Source organism: Rattus norvegicus, chromosome 9 (assembly GCF_036323735.1).
Source record: "Rattus norvegicus strain BN/NHsdMcwi chromosome 9, GRCr8, whole genome shotgun sequence".
NCBI lineage: Eukaryota > Metazoa > Chordata > Mammalia > Rodentia > Muridae > Rattus > Rattus norvegicus.
The window spans coordinates 62,622,082-62,642,227 of NC_086027.1; the positions used below are offsets into that span (position 1 = coordinate 62,622,082).

Below are 20,146 nucleotides of genomic sequence, written 5' to 3' on the forward strand. Positions count from 1 at the left end.
ATGTTCATACTGAGGCTGGCGCTTGTGTGCTCAGAACTCAGGAGGGCAGCACGGAAGGGTTCTGATTACGCTATGCTCTGGGTGATCACTCTGAGACCAACACTCCATTTAACTCTTCTGCCAGTGCCTGTCAACTGTCACTTTGGGGACACTCCTGTGACCTTGAGCTTCATCATCTGAAGACTTCCCTTTTCACCCTGCTCTACTCTTTTCCAGTTAACTACTGCATCTCACTGAGATTTGGTGTACATAGGGCATGGCTTTCTACACAATGTAATGTAAGCTATGTGATGGCACAATGAATGCACAGAGGTACCCCATGGCTGTTTCCATGTAAATGATGTGTCTGTTTACATTGTCTAGAAGCTTCATGTTACATTGTTCTGGGCCTGTGCACACACTCTTTGGACTCTGCTTATGAGTGTGACAGTTACCCCTACAGGACAAGGCACAGAAGAGACGCCAGTCCTGGAATGTCTCTTCCTGTTTTCCACAGTGCAACCTCTTCTCTTCCAAGCATACTACATGGAAAGTGCTGGAACACTGGATACTTTTGTTCTCAAGTATTTCTAACAAGGGTATGACAAGGGCAGCAGCTCAGACTGCAGACAGAAATGATGTCCGAGAGGAGTCTGCATGCCACATCACTGGAATCATCTACTATCCTGACTTCCAAGAGCTCTGTTAAGGACCTCCAGGCCAGCGGCGCCCGGGGACATGGTCTGTGCTGTTCTTGTATGCGCTATCATCATTCCTCACAGAAATACCACAAAAGCCTCCAGTAACATGCTTTGCTCGAAAAAGTTGCATGTGAAGAGGCAGACTCTTACCGAGGAAGCTGCGAAAGCTCTAAAGCTGACAGCCAGGATCCCATCAGACCACTCGTGGGACACTAAGTCAAACTGCCCATAAAGCTGGCCCATGGTGACAGACTTGGGATTTAAAACGGTTATTTGAACCTTGTTTTCTTCCATTAGCCCCTTAAGGAAAAAGGAAAAAAAAAACATTATTTATTTCAAGGGATACTATCTTTCCTCACTGAAAACATGAGTGTGTTTATAAAAATACCTTAAGAAGCCTACAAAGAAGCTGCCAGAGGTAAGGAATGAGTTTAACAAGGTTCCAAAGCACAGGGTTTGCAAAGGAATCCTTCCTAATTTCTCTGTAATGCCAACAAACAACTGAAAAGTCAGGCTTTAAAGTATTGTTTGTAACAGTATTTTAAAGTAATTAAATCCATAGGGATAAATTGGTATTTGTGTTCAGTCTCATAATCTGGAATCAGAGAGAAAGAATTGACAAGTGACTTTGGCAAAGGCCCACATAGCAAGTGATGTAGGCTTCTGGTGTTCTTGTTCTCTTTCAGTTAAAAACACAAATTGTATAAACTGTTGACACTATTCTGAGTTCACCGGCATTACAGAAATAAGCTTTGGCTGGATTTGGCCTGTGGGCTGTAAATTGCTGACCCTTGCTACAAAATGTTCTCTGAGAGAAAATAAAGAGATATAATGATAGAGACTTCCCGTGGAGTCAAAAACTTAATATTAGTAAATTGCCCATTTTGGCCAGAACCCTGGCTCTATGGCATTATTATGAGACATGTTGGCACCCCTGGGGCACACAAGCCTTGTTTTTAAATTAACAGAATTAATTTTTAGAGCAGACTTAAATTTATGGAAAATTGAGTAGAAAGTGCGAACTCTCCCTCTGCCTCCCTAACAACATGCCTTCCCCACAGCAGTCCTACCACACACTGGGTGGCACGGGGTTTTACTGATGACTGTGTGGAGATACACTATTGTCGAACAAAGTGCATAACTCATACTAGTGTTGACTCGGTGCTTAACTTTGTGGGGATTGCTAAATATACCATGATATGTGGCCATTATTATAGCATTGTGCAGAATAATGTAAATTCCTTAAAAATCCCGTGCTCAGCTCAAGCTTTTCTTAGTCATTTATTTTATGTGCAACAGCATAGCAAGTCTAATTCTTACCAATACTGCCAAGCGACACAAACCAGTAAATCAAAGGGCAGATGTTTAAGTAATTCTCTCAAGTAACAAGACAAAGCTCAAAGTCTTTGCTCTCTTGCCTGTGCTTGGAAGAGCCTTACTGTGAGACTTCCCCAGTGTAGAAGTATGGGGAAATTGTACCCATTTTTAATCAGGATGAAGTTGCTGCCCTTAAAGACAGGTTTTATTCCAAAAGTCAGCAAGAAGTTGTAGGTAGAGTATGGTAGCTAAGGAAACAGCGATGTGATTCTTAAAATTTCCAGAGAATGAATAAACCATTTGGACTACAGGACACCAGAAATGCGCATACACCCTCTTCACTCCTGCCCCTCACTCAGCAGTGTGATGCCTTCCCCTTTCAGAGACTTCAGTTTTGTGTGTGGCAAAAGCAACCATGTCATAACGTGACACAGCAGCACGAGCCAGAATACAGATAAGTTAAACACAGGGAAGGGAAGATAGGAAGGCAAGCTGAGGGTTAAGAACAGGAGGGAAAGGAAAAAGAAGGAAGAGAGGAAATGGTGTAAAAATAAAAGAGGTAGAAAAAGTAGAGTGTCAGCTTTTAACAGTAGATACAAATCTCCTTAAATTCCCCAATAAAATACAAAGACCAGATGTGGACATCAGTGAACACCGGCTCCCACCCCTGACTGTGCAGCTATTAGTAATTGGTATCTGGTGCAAAGGGGAAATCCGCTCCTCACAATGGCAAGTCACTGGATGTATGAACCACTCTAGAGTCAGCTCCATCCAGGCCCAGAAGTAGTGGGGCCAACACAAAGTGAACTCTATGTTATATTTTGTTTTGTTGTTGTTGTTGTTTTGTGGGCTTTTTTGTTTTGTTTAATTTTTGCTTTTTTGTGTGTCTTACTTGGTTTTTCTTTTTTTTTCTTCTGAGAGAGAGAGACAGACAGACAGACAGACAGAGAGACAGAGAGACAGAGAGAACATGAAGTTGGATGGATAGGAAAATGGAAAGGATTGGGGAGGAATTGAAAGAGGGAAAACATGATCAAAATGTATTATGTAAGATTTACAAATAAAAATTAATATAAAGACCATCAACCTGAAGAAACGAAAATTCACATTATTTTAAAAAGGTAAGTCACAATGATAATGAGAGTAGGTTTGAAGCCATGGGTAAACAGGTACACAGGGAGAACACAGAAATAGTAATAGTGAAGCAAAACGTAGCAGACCCAAGGTAAACAAGACAGGTGAATATATTCGTATTCACTGAGAGAGAGACCTCACAGTGAAGATATTCTGATCAGAGACCCCACTACAGGCCCTGGCACTAAAATAGGAAGGGAAGCTAATCAAGGCCCAGGAGATGTGAGCTGAAGACCAGTATGAGATGCAGAAGTTCAGAGTCCCATTGCTCAAGCACAGCAAAGTAGGTCTCAGTGTGGCGTGCTTAGGGACTTTAAGTAGTCGGGAGCTCTTGACATGACCCAGAAGTTAAGAGCTCTTGCTATTTTTGCAGGGGACTGGGTTTTGGTACCTAGTGCCTATGTCTAGTAACTCCCATCTACCTCAAAATCTAGCTCCAAGGAATCAGCCACTCTCTTTTCACCTGTAAGGGCACCCACACATGCGTGCACATGTGCACATGCACATGCACTTACATACAAACACACATGCACATAAATAAATAACACAACTTGAAGAAATTTGAGTAATAGTCATGTATACTACATATACATACTTATGCATACACATGTCTTAGAACTAAATTCACTGGCATCTTATAACAGAAACTTACACTATAACTTCACAAGAAAATAAAGATATTCTTCTAAAAGTACTAAAAGAAATCTTCAATTTCTTCTGTATTTACATTTCTCTTTTACAAAAATAAACAAAAAAACCCAGGTACTATCTTTAACTAAAAGAGAAGAAATTAAAGACTGAAAGGCAAATTTGTAGGATTCTCATCCTGTGTTGAACTCACTGCTTGTTTCATTTTTCCCTTCCAATTTTATCATCTCTAACTCATTTTCTATTTTTAATGATTGTACACACCGCCATAAAAAGAATATTTCAAAACCATCCCATATCCTTTCTGACACAAAGCTAAATATCAATAAGTTAGTGTAGTGCTAACACACAGACCTTTTCACAAATGTCACCTAATGCTCCAGCTAGAACACGATATGCACTGGTCTTGCCTCCAAACGGCTCTCCAACAATCATGAAACCATGGCGTACAATCATCATCTCATAGATCTGAAGGATCTTCTCAGAGAAGAAGTTGGTCATCTGCAAATTCATGGAGTGGCAGTTCTCTCTGATGGCGGCCAGCAGATCATTGTAATCTGGCTTTGGTAATTTCACCCCAGGAAACAAATCTGAGGTAATTCCCTGAGAAGAGGTGGGAATTTTACATTACATATATTTATATCCAAAAGACATAAGCAAATTATTTTCTATTAGCCAATGTATAAAATAAATTGCATTTAATATAAAATGCAATTGAAACAGTTTGAGTCTTTGTTTTTAGGTAGAAAAACTTACATCCTAAAGTCTGGCAAACTAATTTAAAAATTGGAAGTTGGACATGATGTGGTTGATAAACTTACTATGTACTGCTACACTGGTGTTAGGTAACACATATATCACCAGAATGGGACCAGTAATTGACCTACTCACCTGCTGGAGCAGGTATGACCTTGTTGAAGTATGTCATTGAGGGTGGGCTTTGAGGTTTCAAATGTTCAAGCCAAGTCCAGTGTCATTCTCTCTTCCTGCTGCCTTAGGATCCAGGTGTACAGCTCTCAGCTACTTAGTTCTCCAGAACTAAGTCTACCTGCCTGCCACCATGCTCCCGGCCATAATGATAATGACTAAACTAGCCCCAATTAAATGTTTTCCTTTATAAGAGTTGCCTTGGTCTGTCATGGTGTCTCTTCACAGTAATAAAAGTCAAACTGAAAACCTAAATCTTTGTCTCTGGCACTCTCATTTAACAGTTCTTGACTCAGGACTAGAAAAAAGTATGTGTTTATGTTGTACTGCAAGTTTGCAGAATATCATTAGGGCAGCCCTAAGGAAGTCAACACAATCATATAATGTACATTTGTAAGAGTTGAGGCTTATGAACAGAAAGTTAACTACGAGACCTAAGGGATAACCTGCATAAATTGGTAAGCCTATTTTATAAATTTCATTATAACTTATATGAGAATTTACTATTTTTTTTACTCTGAAGATAAAAGTGAAATTTCAGAGGTAGTTAATGTGAAAGCATGTGCCTGAGTTGTCTTTTAAACTTTGAGCTACCAATTGAATCACTCCCTCAACTAAATCAGTAAGTTCCCTTGGGGCACTGTAGCCTGGCTGGCCAGGATTCCCGCCCTTACACATGCCACAGATACAAGCTGTTTGCCATATTTCTGTTGCACTTTCACCAACATAAAATGGAGACATAAAAGTGATGCCACTTGCTCCCGTCTGCTATTTGGAACATGAAATGGTGGTGGACAAGGTTTTGCATGTGTAGCAGGGTAGTCTGTAATCTTCCATATGGAGCAGTCTGGCATCACACACAGGATATGCCTGCCAACAGTACTTGATCCAGGCTGGGGATGTAATAGATATGTGTAGGTATGTGCTTAGCACAAGCAAGACCCTTATTTGATCATTTGATTATTTGCTCTCCAGTGTATACACACACACACACACACACACACACACACACACACACACTTATACACACACTCACAGTATGCCATTCATAGTGAAATGTAATGGTTTCTAAATAAAAATACCTTTTACACCATAGCTTTCAAGTACTTTGAGTGTAGCCCTGAAAGAAGAAGACAGCTTGGAAATTTGTCATCCAGTCCTTCTCAACCAAGACCAATGAATATTCCTCGACTCTCCTCTCAGGTAAAGACTAGACATACTCATCTTTCTGCTTGCCTCTGTGAAAGCAGTGTGCTGACATCTGACTGGGGTGGGAGGTGACCTGCAGGACCACCTTGGTGAGGCTGTCTTACACAGGAAAGTTTCCTGAGTGGGAATGTCAGTGCAGTCCGCTTGAGAGAGGCATCACTGAACATGTGCTTCACAGAAGCACCACTGAACATGAACATGTCCACTAACACACACTCCCACCTTCTGGAAGGAAATGCTGCTTTTGTTCCCGCAAAATCTGTTCTGTGTTTCAGCACTAAGTGTACAGAAGGAAAACTTTGGGCAGAACAGTTGAAATCTTTTCCTGTTGGTTTGTTCCATGAAGATATGTGCCCTGCCAAGTCTAGATCCTAGGGAGAATTCTTTTCAAAGATGAAAGATGGTTGCTACGGGAGTATATTCATGGAAGCATTTCTTATCTTCCTCCCATGGCAGCAGCTATGGGGCCTCTGCCTTTACTTGCAGGAAGCTAGCAATCATGGTGGCTCAAAACCACACAACTACCATTTGGTAAGAGCCAATGATCTATGCCTTTTTTTTAGTAGACAAAGAGAAGAACAGGAGATTGATTATAGAAACTGTTATCCTAATCCTTCTTTCTCCAGCTATTCATAATCTAATCTTAAAATATAACAAGATTTTCAAATTTGGATCTTACACAAAATTATCCTGAATAAACAATTTCATAGAAGACCCTGCATTTTTTTAAAAAAATATAATTCTTATTTTATCAAATGCTAAAGACTCAATGGTATGCTAACCTAACTACTACTTTTCAACCTGGAGTCTGTATTCTCACAGAATTTATGGAAAATATTTTGTAACTTTGTATGTTCATTATTATTATTATACAGTAAAGAACATAAAAATATCAAGTTGTTAAAAGTATCAGAAGCAAGAATCCCAGCAAACATATTTCACACAGAAGCAGGACTGCCTCATGTTCCTCTGAACATGCCACTGCTTTCCACAGTGCACGTTCCTACTGAGAGTTCTGCAGATATGGCTACCCCTGCACATGGAGAGCTGACACATGGAAATAATAAGTGCTCTTACCTCAAAGAGTGGCAAATCATGGGATAAAAACTTCGGCAGGTTTACATCAATAATAGATCTAAGCAGCAAAATTTCTTCATTTTCATTTGGATATTTCAGCTGAAAGAGAATAGAGTCATGAGGATTTCTGTCATGGACACCTATTGGGGGTCTATACTTACACAAATGCACAGCAACTATAAACAATATAAACAAAATATTGCTCATGTTTTCACTGTTTTTTCATTACAGAAACTGAAGTTTACACTCAATGAATTCCCCATAGCATGAACAGAGGCAGAACTGACTACATTTCCAAATACATTTTGATACAGAATTAGTGACCAGGAATTCGATACATCGAGACTTGCCATTGCCTGTTTACTGGGTAGCACTTGCTTATTCAAGACCCCTAATAGGTTAGTTTTGTAAAACTCTGAGTGAGGAATGTTGTGAGTTGGGGTGGATGAACAGAGCACCATGGTGCCTGCTGGCTACCTGCTTACTGCCTGTTTGTATGCCTTGTAATTATCAAGCTCCATAGAGAAGATGGAGAGAGCTAATTCAGTCAAGGAAAGAGTATGTAAAAAATCATAAACTCTAAATGTCCATTGCATGTCCAATGTTTACTAAAAATCTGATGTAACTTGGAACTTGTTGCTTATGCCTATAAGTCACATAATTAGTGCTCCCCTGTAGGATGATGTCACAGGTGAGGCAGGTACAGGATAGAAGGAGGCCTGTCATTGGAGGAGAAGGAAGGATGGGCGGGAGAGAAGTTTGAAGGAAGAGGAGGAGACTAGGGGAGAGAGGAGGAGACAGGGCAGAGGAGAGGGGCTGAGAAGCCGTGGCAGGACAAGATGGCAGGTGATGTTAAGATTCTGCTCTGTGTATTTACAGGTTGTTATTAATGTTGTCAAGGGATGGATAGTACCGGGCTTTGTATGTTTAAGTGGGCAATTATATCTTACCAATTGGATCTAAGATTATTGTGTTGTGTGTTCTTTTATGTGAGGGTTTGAGTGCAGGAAAGTGTGCGGCTGGGATGTGTTTCCGCCAAGATAACCAGCAGATATCTTGGGGCACCGCGGTGTGGACCTAGCGGGGTAAAAGACACCGATACTCTTTATTATTTTTATATTTTTACAACAACACTCCCCAAATCTAACCTTAGAATTACTTCCCCCAAACTTAACTTATTAAATATCTCATTCAAAGGTTCCCCTACCACTTGGTTTGTAAATTTGTTTGTTTTCTAGAATTCTCTCTTTTCTCTCTTGTCTTTCAAAAAGATGAGAAAGAGAGAGAGAGAGAGAGAGAGAGAGAGAGAGAGAGAGAGAGAGAGAGAGTCTTATTCTTTATGAAGCAGCCACAGATGTTTGGCTGTCAGCATGTCTCTGACCCTCCAGAGCTCCCAGAGGTCAGAGTTAGTCCTGCTCATCTGGTCTTTGTTTTTGATCAATGTAACATAAAATGATTTTTAAAGTATCAAGCTCATGTTTATTATTTGAGAGGCTATTATTTCAAAGCAAATGCTTAAATTGTCTCTTGGTAAAACATAAACTTGAAAATATTCAAGTCAAAGCATTCAACAATCTAAATTAGCTTATAACAAAGAGTGATAGGATTTATTTTCAGGATTCATTTGCAGTCTAACTTTTATAGCTCAATTCCAGTCAAGATTCCAGCATTCATTTGCACTAGGACAATGTATTATCTCTCCCATTATCTGGCCACAAAGTAATCCTGACATGCCAGGGTAGTATAAATTGTTGCTTCTAGGTACTTGTGTTTATTGCAAAGAAAGAGGGGTGGGTGGTTGAAGTTATGTTAGGCTAATATGAAGTAAAATGTGACCACCATATATCAGAGTTCTTAATAGCATTATGGTAGAGGATAAAAATGCAAACCATTGTTAATTACATGAGATCTATTTTAAAATATGTGTCTTCTACAAATTGTGAATGTGAACATCTCATAAACTCCAAGGTCACATTTCTGGAGCTTGCTCTTAACAATAACTTATCTTGCCTTCTATTTCATGGTTTTATTTCTAGAGAGAAGTCAACCATGTCCTGAATTATCTGTTGTTTTCATGTATTTAGTTATGATTTTAAAATGCAAATATTTGATCACTATTACCACTAGGCCACATGTGACTACAATTGTCAATTACATAAGTGTTACATAATGTGTTTGATCACATTGTGAACCCTGAGATTGTGTTTACTGGAAAAAAAAACTGTTTCTAGTTGTGGTGTGTGCGAAGAGTTTCTAGGAAATTGGCAAGAATATCTGACATTGGGCTAGGACAAGGAAATAAGCTCAAGACAAATATAGCCTGGTAATATATTCCTTGTATCTTTGTCATGTTGATAAGTCTCTGAATACAGTGACCTCCAGGTTTTTGTTCATGCCTTACTTGTTCCTTGACTATTTTGTTTATGCCTTGTTTGTTCCTTGACTACTGTGTTTATGCCTTAGAACTGACCCTATACTTTGCATGTACCTAGAATGATATAAAAGCAGACTAGGAGAATTTAAACCCATTTCAGGACTTGTTGGAGTCAAGTTATAGTATGGTCTAGTTGTCTTTCTTTTTCTTTAATTGCCTGCTCCCTCCCTCAAGACCCTGTTAACTGATTGAGCTAGTTTGGTCAGATGGTACTCTGATGTTGCAGGTCAAGTATGAGAAGTTCAGTGAAGAGCACCTCAGAAAAAGGAAGTGTATACAAAGGAAAATATAGAAAATTTGGGCAGTGGTAAGCCCTGTAAAAGTGGGACAGGATAATGATAGAAGGCTTTCTGTATACATGCTTAGAGATATGCTAAAATCTAGAGGAGTGAAAATAAGTCAAAAACGATGTCCTGCTTCTTCTCTGAGTCCCTTTGGTGGGATATCTGGTTCTCTTCCCTCTCTGTCTAATATCTGTCCTTGGTGTGCCAATCTGTCCATATTTGTCATTTTATGTCTATGTTTTTGTTTCATTGCTTGATCATTGCTCTGTTTCATATTCAAAAGAAAAAATGTTTAAAACTTTATCTGCTGGAACATTTGGGTTCAGCAGGTGACAAGCTGCTCTTTGCTTGAAATTACAGCTAGAAAAACTAAGAAAATTTAGTCTGTCCAGTCTAAATATTTAAATGTGTATAGCCACTTTCAAGTTTTTTTCTGACTGGTTCTAAATATATTTGTGTTCTGCATGTTTTCGTTATAGATTGTTGGCTTATAAGTTATTGGGTATGGTTAAAAATTTGAAGCATTGTTAACAGAAAGTTGGCTTAAAACTGGTAATTCAGGGGGTTGGGGGTTTAGCTCAGCGGTAGGGCGCTTGCCTAGCAAGCACAAGGCTCTGGGTTCGGTCCCCAGCTCTGAAAAAAATAAAATAAAATAAAATAAAACTGGTAATTCAGGATTGGAGTCACTCTGGGCAACAACATATGGCATGAGCCAACCCACAGAAACAGGAAAGATATCTCTAAATTGGGATAATATTTTATGTAATTCCTGTCCTAGAAATAAGACTTATAAAAGATAGGCTTTAAAACAATGTTTCTTTAATGAGGTATTAAATGCTCATCATGCATTCATATACAAGAACTGGCAGCCAAACTTTGTATCACGAAAATAATGTACTTGGAATTGGTTTTAGAGAGACTGGATTGTTTACACTGTTAAAAATTGGTTTGGCTTTCCAAAATTATGGTTATGCTCTATGACTTCACTTTCAAAAAATACTTATTTTGTTATTGTGAAGAAACTTTTAAAAATTATAGTTAAATATATATAAAACTAATGGAAAATTGGCAGTTTACAATTCAATCACAAACTCAAGATTTTAATACCCCTTTGGTTTTCTTCTGAATATAAACTTAAATATGCTTCTCTTCATGCTGAAATATCTGTTACAGAGAATTATGGAACAAGTCCATGGAGCTCTAAAACAATCAATTACATAAAACAAACAAAGGGGGCAGAGTTGTATACTCTTTCACAATTTGTCTATCATTCATCACAAAATTTTATTTTGAATTTTTGACCTTGGATGATGCTAAGTGTCTATGGCACCCTAAAACTTGGCATACTTATGCCTAGATGAAATACTGGCATATGGCATGGTCCTGATTGGGTATTAATATGGGGAAGAGAGCATGTTTGTGTTTTTTCCATAGGATGCTGAAGAAGCATGGTGGCTACAGGAGTGATTCACCAATCATACTGATGCTGGGACAAAGAATGATACTGACCATGAGCTTGCTGAGTGCTCTGACAGTGATGATAGAAAAGCTGTATTGGACATGTTCCTGACCCACCTTTGCTTGCCTATATCCCAAACTGTATAAGCTGCCTTGTTTCAAGCTTTTAGACCTTGTGAGAAAGAGAACATAGAGACTGTGGAAACTGCCTTCAAAAAATTAATCAAATAGAGAAGTTCTTATAATGACCCTTCTCATTCCTTTAATGTTACTAGTTATTATGACCTAATCATGGACTGCTCTGGAGATCAGTCCAATACTAAAATAAAGAAAAAGACAGTGGGCATTTGGAAGGCTGGTTCTGAAGTTACATTTACAGTGGATAAAATTGGGATAGGATCTGGATTTCAAAAAAAATGTCAATGCATGTGTAAAGGTGCCTAATCTTTTATTAATTGGTCATGTTAAAATTACTTTTGTTTCTTCTATAGTATCTAATGTAAGTTGTATTGATTCTATAATTTCTTTTTTTTTCTGATTCTATAATTTCTAATTGTGTTAGTGTACTAAAATCTGGCGTGAAAAGTAGCCCATTAACCAGATTTTGTTTTATTACCTGTGAGTAACAGGATCTTAGTATTCTTTTAAAAGTTTACAAATATTGGAAGAATTGAGTCAGGCTTTAAGTGGAAGCAAGAGGGTAGTAGGTTTGATTATGGACAGTATAACAATTAATTAATTAATTAATTAAGCCACTACTTATGCAATTGCTTTGACCCAAGAAGTTAATACAGCCACTTTTGTGAATTATTTAGCAAAAAGACAGCCACTTTTGTTAATTATTTAGCAAAAAAAATGTTACTAATGCTCTGAGTATTCAAGAAAATTTAGATAGGCAGTTGGAATAACAGATTGATGCCCTTTATGATACTATTCAAATTCTTGGAGGGAGGTTCAGAGTTTAAGAGTAAGAAGTCATCTTGAATGCAAAATACCAATGGATTTGTGTCACCTCTAAAATTTATAATGACACTCACTATAATTGGGAGAAAATTCAAAGACACTTGCAGCGTATTTGGCATAATTCTAATACCTCTCTGGATATTTTAACTTTGCATACTGAGATTATAAATTTAAAGAATACTCTTCTGCTAAGTTTTGATGCTATTGATACTGCTTCCAATAAAATTATTCATGCTTAAGGCCAGTATTTCCATCTTGGTCAACCTTTAAGAATGGCCTATATAGTTTGATATGTTGGCTCGTCTTGTCCTGGGAATACTTTATTCCTGCTCATTTTGATAATACTTGCCTTAAACAACATCAACATGTTGGTGGCCAAAATACATGGCTTGGGACTTAAAATGGATCCCCAGACAAAGTCATTAATTTAACAGGCTGGCAATTAATGATGGGTAAGATTCTGCAAAGAGCCTTACCAACCCAAGACAGAAATACATTGCTTTGGATAATGCATTTTCAATGACTGGTAAGGAAGGCATTCTTCGTCAGAGCAACCTAAGACAGTTGCAATCTTGTTTATGAAATAAAAAAGAGGGAGATGTGAAGAACTCTTAGGGCTGATTCTAGAAAATTGGCAAGAATATTTGACATTGGGCTAGGACAAGGAAGTAAGCTCAAGAAATATACAGCTGAGTAATGTATTCCTTGTATCTCGATCATCTTAATAAGTCCCTGAATACAGTGACCTCTGGAGTTTTGTTTAAGCTTTGTTTGATCCTTTACTACTTTGTTTATGTGTTGTTTGTTCCTTGACTACTGTGTTTATGCCTTAGAACTGACCCTATTCTTTGCATGTACCTAAAATGATGATATAAAACAGACTGGGAGAGATTAAACCCGCTTCAGTGTTTGTTGCAACCATACTATAATGTTGTACAGTTGTCTCCTTTTTTCTTTAATCTTTGCTTCCTCCCTGGAGACCCTGTTGACTGACTGAGCTGGCTCAGTCAGGTGTGTCTCAGCCTTAGCACACACTTTTAATCCCAAACAATGAAGGTAAAGTTAGTGTACAGAAGGAAGCACCCATTTTGACAGTGCTATCTACTGAGTGGCAGATAGAGTGACAAAGCAGATAATAGAATAAGATATACACAACTCTTATTAGAAGAGAGGGGGTAGAGAAGCTATGAGGGAGTAATGCACAAAAAAATGGGGAGAGGAAGTAGTTTTACCAGGAGAGTTTTACAGAGACAGGTTGAAGAGATATCAAGCTAGACACGGGTGAAGACAGAATGACCCAGAGAATGAGAAGGAGCCAGAAGACTAGAACATATTGTGAACATTAGTACTAGACCAAGCAGAGCAATTCAGTAAGAAACTGAGAGGAGCTAGATTGAATCAGTCAGCTTGGAGAGGAGTTTGAATCAGAATTGCTGAGTTGAACCAACCAGCAAAAGTTCAGAAAGCACAAGAAAGGATGAGCTTATTCAGCAGTAAGTCTCAGAGGCAGAAAATATTGTAGGACTAAATAAGATTGTACAGAGGCTCAAAGCTTCCAGGACTGGGCCTAGGTTAGCAGACTGAGGCAGTAAGCCTCCGGGATGACAATTACATCAGGAGATGTTTAGGGGTTTCTATATATTAATTTCATTATGCTCCACAGAGTACTGCATGTTATATAAATAGAAAACCTTCAAAACATTTATTGAAAGTATGTGACTGTGTTCTTCAGCTCTACCTAACTTCACATATTTAAACACTAAGCATTACCTGTATACTGTCTTATAAAATATAACATTTTATTTTCATTGTCAGCAAAGTATTCTTTTTCAGCTAATTGATGAATGCAGACAGATGCTGGAACTCTTATGAACACACTTAGTCCTGAGATTTAAGAATAAAAATTCAATGAGTCACAGCACTTAGTTCTACCTTCAAATTGCCAGCAGCTGTGAGCACAGACTTCACGGCTCGCATCCCGTAGTCATAATGGTGCTGGGAGGACAGTTGCTCTGAGCACAAGCGGTATGTAGCCACGATTTTTATGGACAGTGGCCGTGCAGTGACAAAGCCACAGGAATAAAGCACGATCTCAGCAATCATGGCATAGTCAGGCACCATCATGGCAACTGTCCGGAAGAGAGCCTGTGAGGCATGAAAGAAGTCTTTCAAAAGGTGTAGAAAGGCAATCTTGCTCTTGCTTAATCAAGCGTTATGGTTTTAATTGCTTTTCTACAGGAATTCCATACCTACCATAATGTTTGTTATTTAATATTCACTAGTTACAATATTCAAGTCATATAGATAAAAGAATTAAACTTGGTTTTCCATTAAGGCATATGTAATAAACATACCATTAGCTTTAAGTAAACTGTTCTTTCTAAATGTCCAGAATCAGTTTTGCAAAGTTCTTTGTGGAAAGCAACATGTTACAGAAAAAAGAACATCAGACAGCCAGGATGCAAGCAAATTGGGTCTCTTACCCAGGATAGTGATAAAGATCCTGCTGTTGGGAGCCTGGCTTTCAGTCAGGCTCTCAAGGGATCCAATTAACTTATAACCTGGAGGGAATCTGCTGCCCTAGTGACAAGACTGTGTTAAGTAAAGGAAATATTTTGAGATAGTCAGAATCTTTTGAGTTTGAAGAAACATGACTAGTCCTTCTGCAAATAAATAATTCAGAGAACATTGAAAAGCCATAAATGGTCACTATTAAGGATCAACAATTTTGCAAGTTATAAAGATCATTTGTAATCAAAGAATTGTAAATGTTATAAAACAACTAAATGTAATGTGATGGTAAGCAATTATAAAATTAAATAGATTTTTAAAGAATAAATATGACATTTATGTTTAGAATATTAGTGCATATCAGGGTTCACTTTAACAAATATTGTATTAAAACATTGTTTCCTTGCGTGCACAAACACACACACATATATTTTGGAAAATGTAGTTTGAGCAAGTAACTCTGAATCTAGACCATTTATACCAAAGAAAAAAAGTATTAAGGACCATAGCTATTCATATGGTATCTCCTCAAAGAGGTAGATTTTCAACTACTTTTTTTTAATTAATGAGAGACTGAACTTACAATTTAGTCAGAAGCTTCTGTCTAGTTATGAGTTATACAGTCTAGCTTGAAAACAGTGCAAAGTAGTACTTGCTTATTTCCAGTGCCTTGTGTGACAGGCTGAACTCTCATCTTCCATGTACCCCCATCTGCTACTCCCCTGTCTTTCACTTGCCATAAGATGGCACTATCACTATGGTGTTCCACTTATTAGAAACCATTTTCTAAAGTCAACAGTTGACATTGAAATTGTCCAAAATGAAGTATTTTTTATGGGCCAATAGAATTTCTCAGTAGGTAAAGATTCCTGTTATATAAGCCTACCACCAGAGTTTGGATCCCAGAACCCATAATAGAAGAAAACTAACTGTAGGAAGTTGTTCTCTCAACTCTATACACATGCTGTAATACTCTAGCATCCATACTTGTACACACACACACACACACACACACACACACACACACACACACACACACATCATAAATTGAAAAAAATATTTTGGGACCTAATTAGGTGATTCTCAAACATTTTGTGCCATACTGATTGATACCAAGTTTGATTTCAGAGTGCCAGTATGTTTGTAAGCATTGCAGTAAGCTAAGTAAAATTCAGTGCCTTTTGAAACAGAAGTAAATTGGATTCTAACATAACTGGTAGCAGGTCTTCTTCAGTACCAGAAACAGAGCAGGGGTGAGGCAAAGATCTCAGTAACACATCAGTGTCAATATGTTTTACCATATGTAGTCATTATGAATGCGAGTATAATCCTCTGTGCTTATTTCAACAAAAATACAAGAGATAAGTTTCTACCGGGTCTACTCCATTTGTAGAGGAGTGCTGCATGAAGAACTGGACCACCTGGAGTATGGCCCAAAGGGCTGCACATCGATACAACTGAAAACAGAGAAGCCCTCAAGTGTTGGGGATGTGGAAGTCCATCTTGTGAAAAAGTGGATGGAAAGGGAGGTGCCACAGGCTCCTGTGTCACCTCACAGAGTGCTCATCTGCCATCCTTGGAATTAGATTGAAAATGGCTTCTGGAACACTGGTGAGACAGCAAAATGGAACTGAGGCCAGAGTGGTGGCTGCTTCACACCCCAACCCCCAACCCACTGCTCGTCTTCAGGGAAACCCTAAGAGCTGAGCATGCTGCCCCTGCTCCTTCTGAGTTACCTCGGCAGGCAGTGTGTTCATTTGGAGCATGGTGACTTTGTGGCAAGAAATGATTGGCAGAGAATTTAGGGAATTGGGATTGATACAACACTGTAGATAAGCTTATGTGTTGCACAATAAACTCAGATCTGCACCCTGATGCTGGTCCCCAGAGTCTGATTTCTGGGATTCTTCAAGTGACTCCACCACCTCTCGCCCCTGATAGTCTCATCCTTGTTCTTGTTCCCACACTTACAATCCTTTTTTTCCCTACTATTTCCAAGAATCTGGAAAGACATGTCATAAACATGTCTTATTCAAGGAATGAGCATGATGTTGAGTGCAATGAGTCTCCTTTCTTCCTCAGATACTGCAAGAAAAGTTCATACCGCACGTCTTCTGGAAAGCTGTGTATGTGTCAAGCTATTGGCTTTGTAATGCCAGCAGATCTGGAATATGTCTATTTTGAAAACTATTCTGAAACAATCTTGAGTAACAATTTTTTGGAGCGGTTCCAATCTAAAATATAACTCCTCTGAAGTAGAGATGTGTTCCAGAAATTGCAGGTTTTATCTAGACAAGACCAAATGTTAAAAGGGGGATTCTTCCCACACAAAATAATGATTATCAGTTATCAAAATATATGTAAGCTATAGTGTATATCAAATTTACAAAAGAAGTGTACATAACCATTGAACCTTCTCATCATGAAGTATTTGGAGTAAGGAAGAGGAGATGTGTGGAAATAATCTCTTTGATGGAAGAGCTGGTCAGATATGAACCCCAAATTCTCCACACTATCCCCAAGTACGATGAACAGTTGGGAGTGTATTTGATATACACTATAGCTTACATATATTTTGATAACTGATAATCATTATTTTGTGTGGGAAGAATCCCCCTTTTAACATTTGGTCTTGTCTAGATAAAACCTGCATTTAAAACAAACAAACAAACAAACAAAAACAAAAAACAAAAACAAAAAACAAAAACAAAAAACAGAAGTAGCCTCTGGTCCCAGGCTCAAAGCCCAGAGCTTGCTGAGAAGAGGATACAGAAAATGCACATGATAAAAGCAGCAGCCAGCAGTCCCACTGCTCCAAGCAGACAGAGAGCTCACCAACTTGGAAGTTTGTGTGGTGCTATCCTCCAGCAACCCAGGAAGAGGAGAGACCCAGAAAGAGTGTCTCCACAGAACCTACAGGCATATCCCCAGCTCAGGACATAGCCCATGGCCATTTCTGAACTGTGCGTATGCTTAGTGGTTCTTTGTTCAAACACTGAATTCATTTGTCAAGGAGGAATGTCATCGATAAGGTGAGCACTTCAGAGAGAGAAAACAGCATGCGAAAGGCTAAAAGATCACTGTGACTTATACACAAGCCCCTGTGATAGACAGGAAATGGCAGTATGCATGCATTAGCTCTTAATACTTGCTTTATTTTGTGGACCAAAAAAAAAAAAAAAGGAGTCCAATAGTCTCAAAGGCTTGTTTTATGTTTTAATTATTTGTATGTGTATGCCTATGTCTGAGTTGGTGCATAGGTGAATGTGCTGCCTGCTGCTTCCTTTCTTCCTTCCTTCCTTCCTTCCTTCCTTCTCCTTTTCCTTTCTTTTAAGGAATTCAAAGCTCATTTCCCTTTTTTAGAATTTCTTTTGTTTCTTGTCCCTGACAATTTGTAGCCGAGGATGACCTTGAATTCCTGGTCTCCTGTTGTTGCCTCCCAAAAACTGGATTATAAACTGGGAACACCACACCCAGCTAGGAATTTCCTTGTATACTTGCAAACAGGTTTCTATAGCAACTCCAGCCACAAAGAGGGAACAGTAGAAACAGAAATCCAGGGGAGCATCACAGGACTTTAGCTTAATGCAGAAAGAACACCCAACACCCCAGAAGCTCCAGGGCAAATATCTTTTACTACTACCTACTACTACTACTACTACTACTACTACTACTACACACACACACACACACACACACACACACACACACACACACGCACTCAGTGTGGGACAGTCTACCCAGGCATTAGAAGATTCAACTAATCGTGTCTTCCAGCTTTTTATGACCAGCTACTCACAGAATTTTGCCTTCTGCTTTTGTGACTATGTACTCAGGGTGATCCCACTGAATAGCAGACTGATCTAAGTGTAGAGCAGAAGGAATGGCTGCAAAGAGAGCTTTCCAGAACAAAACTGCAAGATGTCACAAAGAGCCTTTTAGATAAAAAACTTTACCACTTCCCTCTTTTGAAATATATTATATTTACTTATGGGGGAGGGTGCACATGCTACAACCCACATATGGAGATCAGAGTGTGAAGGTCAGAGTTCAATTTGAGGGAGTCAGTTTTCTCTTCTTCCATGCAAGTCCTGGCCTCAGGTGCTTGGGTTTGAAGGCAGGAACATTTACCCACTGAACAATCTCTTCACCCCTCCCTTCTCATTTCTAAATAATCCTCTCCTTTGCTAAGGCAAAGTGCTTCGTCACATAAGCACATAAAGGACATAGTTTAGAAATACAGAACTCTTTGGTAGCAGCAGAACGATCCTGGTACTGTCGCAGCACACATGTAACTAGTAGAAGGCATGTAGGATTTAGTCAGAAAACTTGAGCTCTCATCTACAATTATTAATGCACTATTCACTAACAAATATTGTTCCTTATACACAATCCATAAACATGCAGTTCACCCTGAAGGAATATAATAAAGAAGGCAAATACACAGAGAAAACAACACTTTTTACCTAATAAATGAGAAGTTAATTTTTAAAAGTGAAAGCTTTGCTCTATTCAGCTAGGACAGTTTTTTGTTCCTTATAAATTAAAAGGAAAAGTGTCATATATTAATAGGAACTGAGACTCGATATGACAAGTGAGTGGTTTTACCCTGTGTTGAAGGCGATTCAGCTAAGGGATGTCTTCCAATCGAGAGAGGCCTTCAGCAACAACAGTCTTTCATGGTGCTACTTATAATGGAGGAACTGAAAGCAACTTAGATGGCCATCAGAAAGACAGCTCAATAAGATCGTGTTTACAGTCCAGGTCATGTTTACAAAGATAGAAAAATGTTTATCCTTTTATTTAAATTAACTTAAAAAAAAACACCACCCATATACATTGTCAGATTTGAGCCCTTTAAAATGCATATAAAACTAAAAAGATAGAATTCAATAAGAGATATTGAGTATTTTTCTGTCTTTTGTCATTTGTAATAATCAGTACTACTGTAAAATTATAAAATTTTGGAGTTGTACCTGTTTTATTTTATAAAAATATTCGAAGCTTTAAACAGTATCTTCTAGAATAATTTCCCAAAATTGTGTGCCTAAAAACAGATTTTTAAAAGCACAATCCTAGGATCCCATATTCTCTTTGCATTCATAAATGGTGAAAAGGAAACATGTTAGGATTATAGCCTCCATACCTTCAGGTTGTCTGGCAACTCTGACCGCCCAGCATACCCAGGGTTCATTGTAATAAAGACAGCGCACGTGGGGTCAAGTTTTAGTTCTGTTCCTTCAAACACTAGGAGCTCGGTACCTGAGTTAATGCCTGTGGGAACGACAAGTGCAGTGACTTAGCAGTGCCTCAGCTTGTGCCACTTGCTGCCCCTTCCCAGGTTCCTTTGTTTTCACTTGCTGCAAAGACAGACAAGCTCATTACCTATCTGGATAGTAAGGATTTGCTGAGCAACCACAGAAAGTACTTCCAAATCAATTCTGTTAAACTCATCAAAGCAAGCCCAGGCTCCACAAGATAACAGTCCCTGGGAGGAAAGAATA

General features: G+C 38.6%; 1 protein-coding gene across 4 annotated transcripts in view; it reads right to left on the minus strand.

Annotated features, from left to right (window-relative positions):
• The window catches only part of Dnah7 (dynein, axonemal, heavy chain 7), a 305,667-nt gene that overhangs the window by 167,244 nt on the left and 118,277 nt on the right, over window positions 1-20,146 (minus strand). For all 4 annotated transcript variants that reach the window (XM_039084571.2, XM_039084570.2, NM_001419550.1 and 1 more), the window contains 6 exons: window positions 20,028-20,130; window positions 19,789-19,916; window positions 14,064-14,276; window positions 6,993-7,091; window positions 4,134-4,382; window positions 831-980 (listed from right to left, as the gene is read on the minus strand). In XM_039084571.2, coding sequence (XP_038940499.1) covers window positions 831-980; window positions 4,134-4,382; window positions 6,993-7,091; window positions 14,064-14,276; window positions 19,789-19,916; window positions 20,028-20,130 — 942 coding nt within the window. The remainder of the gene's footprint in view (window positions 1-830; window positions 981-4,133; window positions 4,383-6,992; window positions 7,092-14,063; window positions 14,277-19,788; window positions 19,917-20,027; window positions 20,131-20,146) is intronic.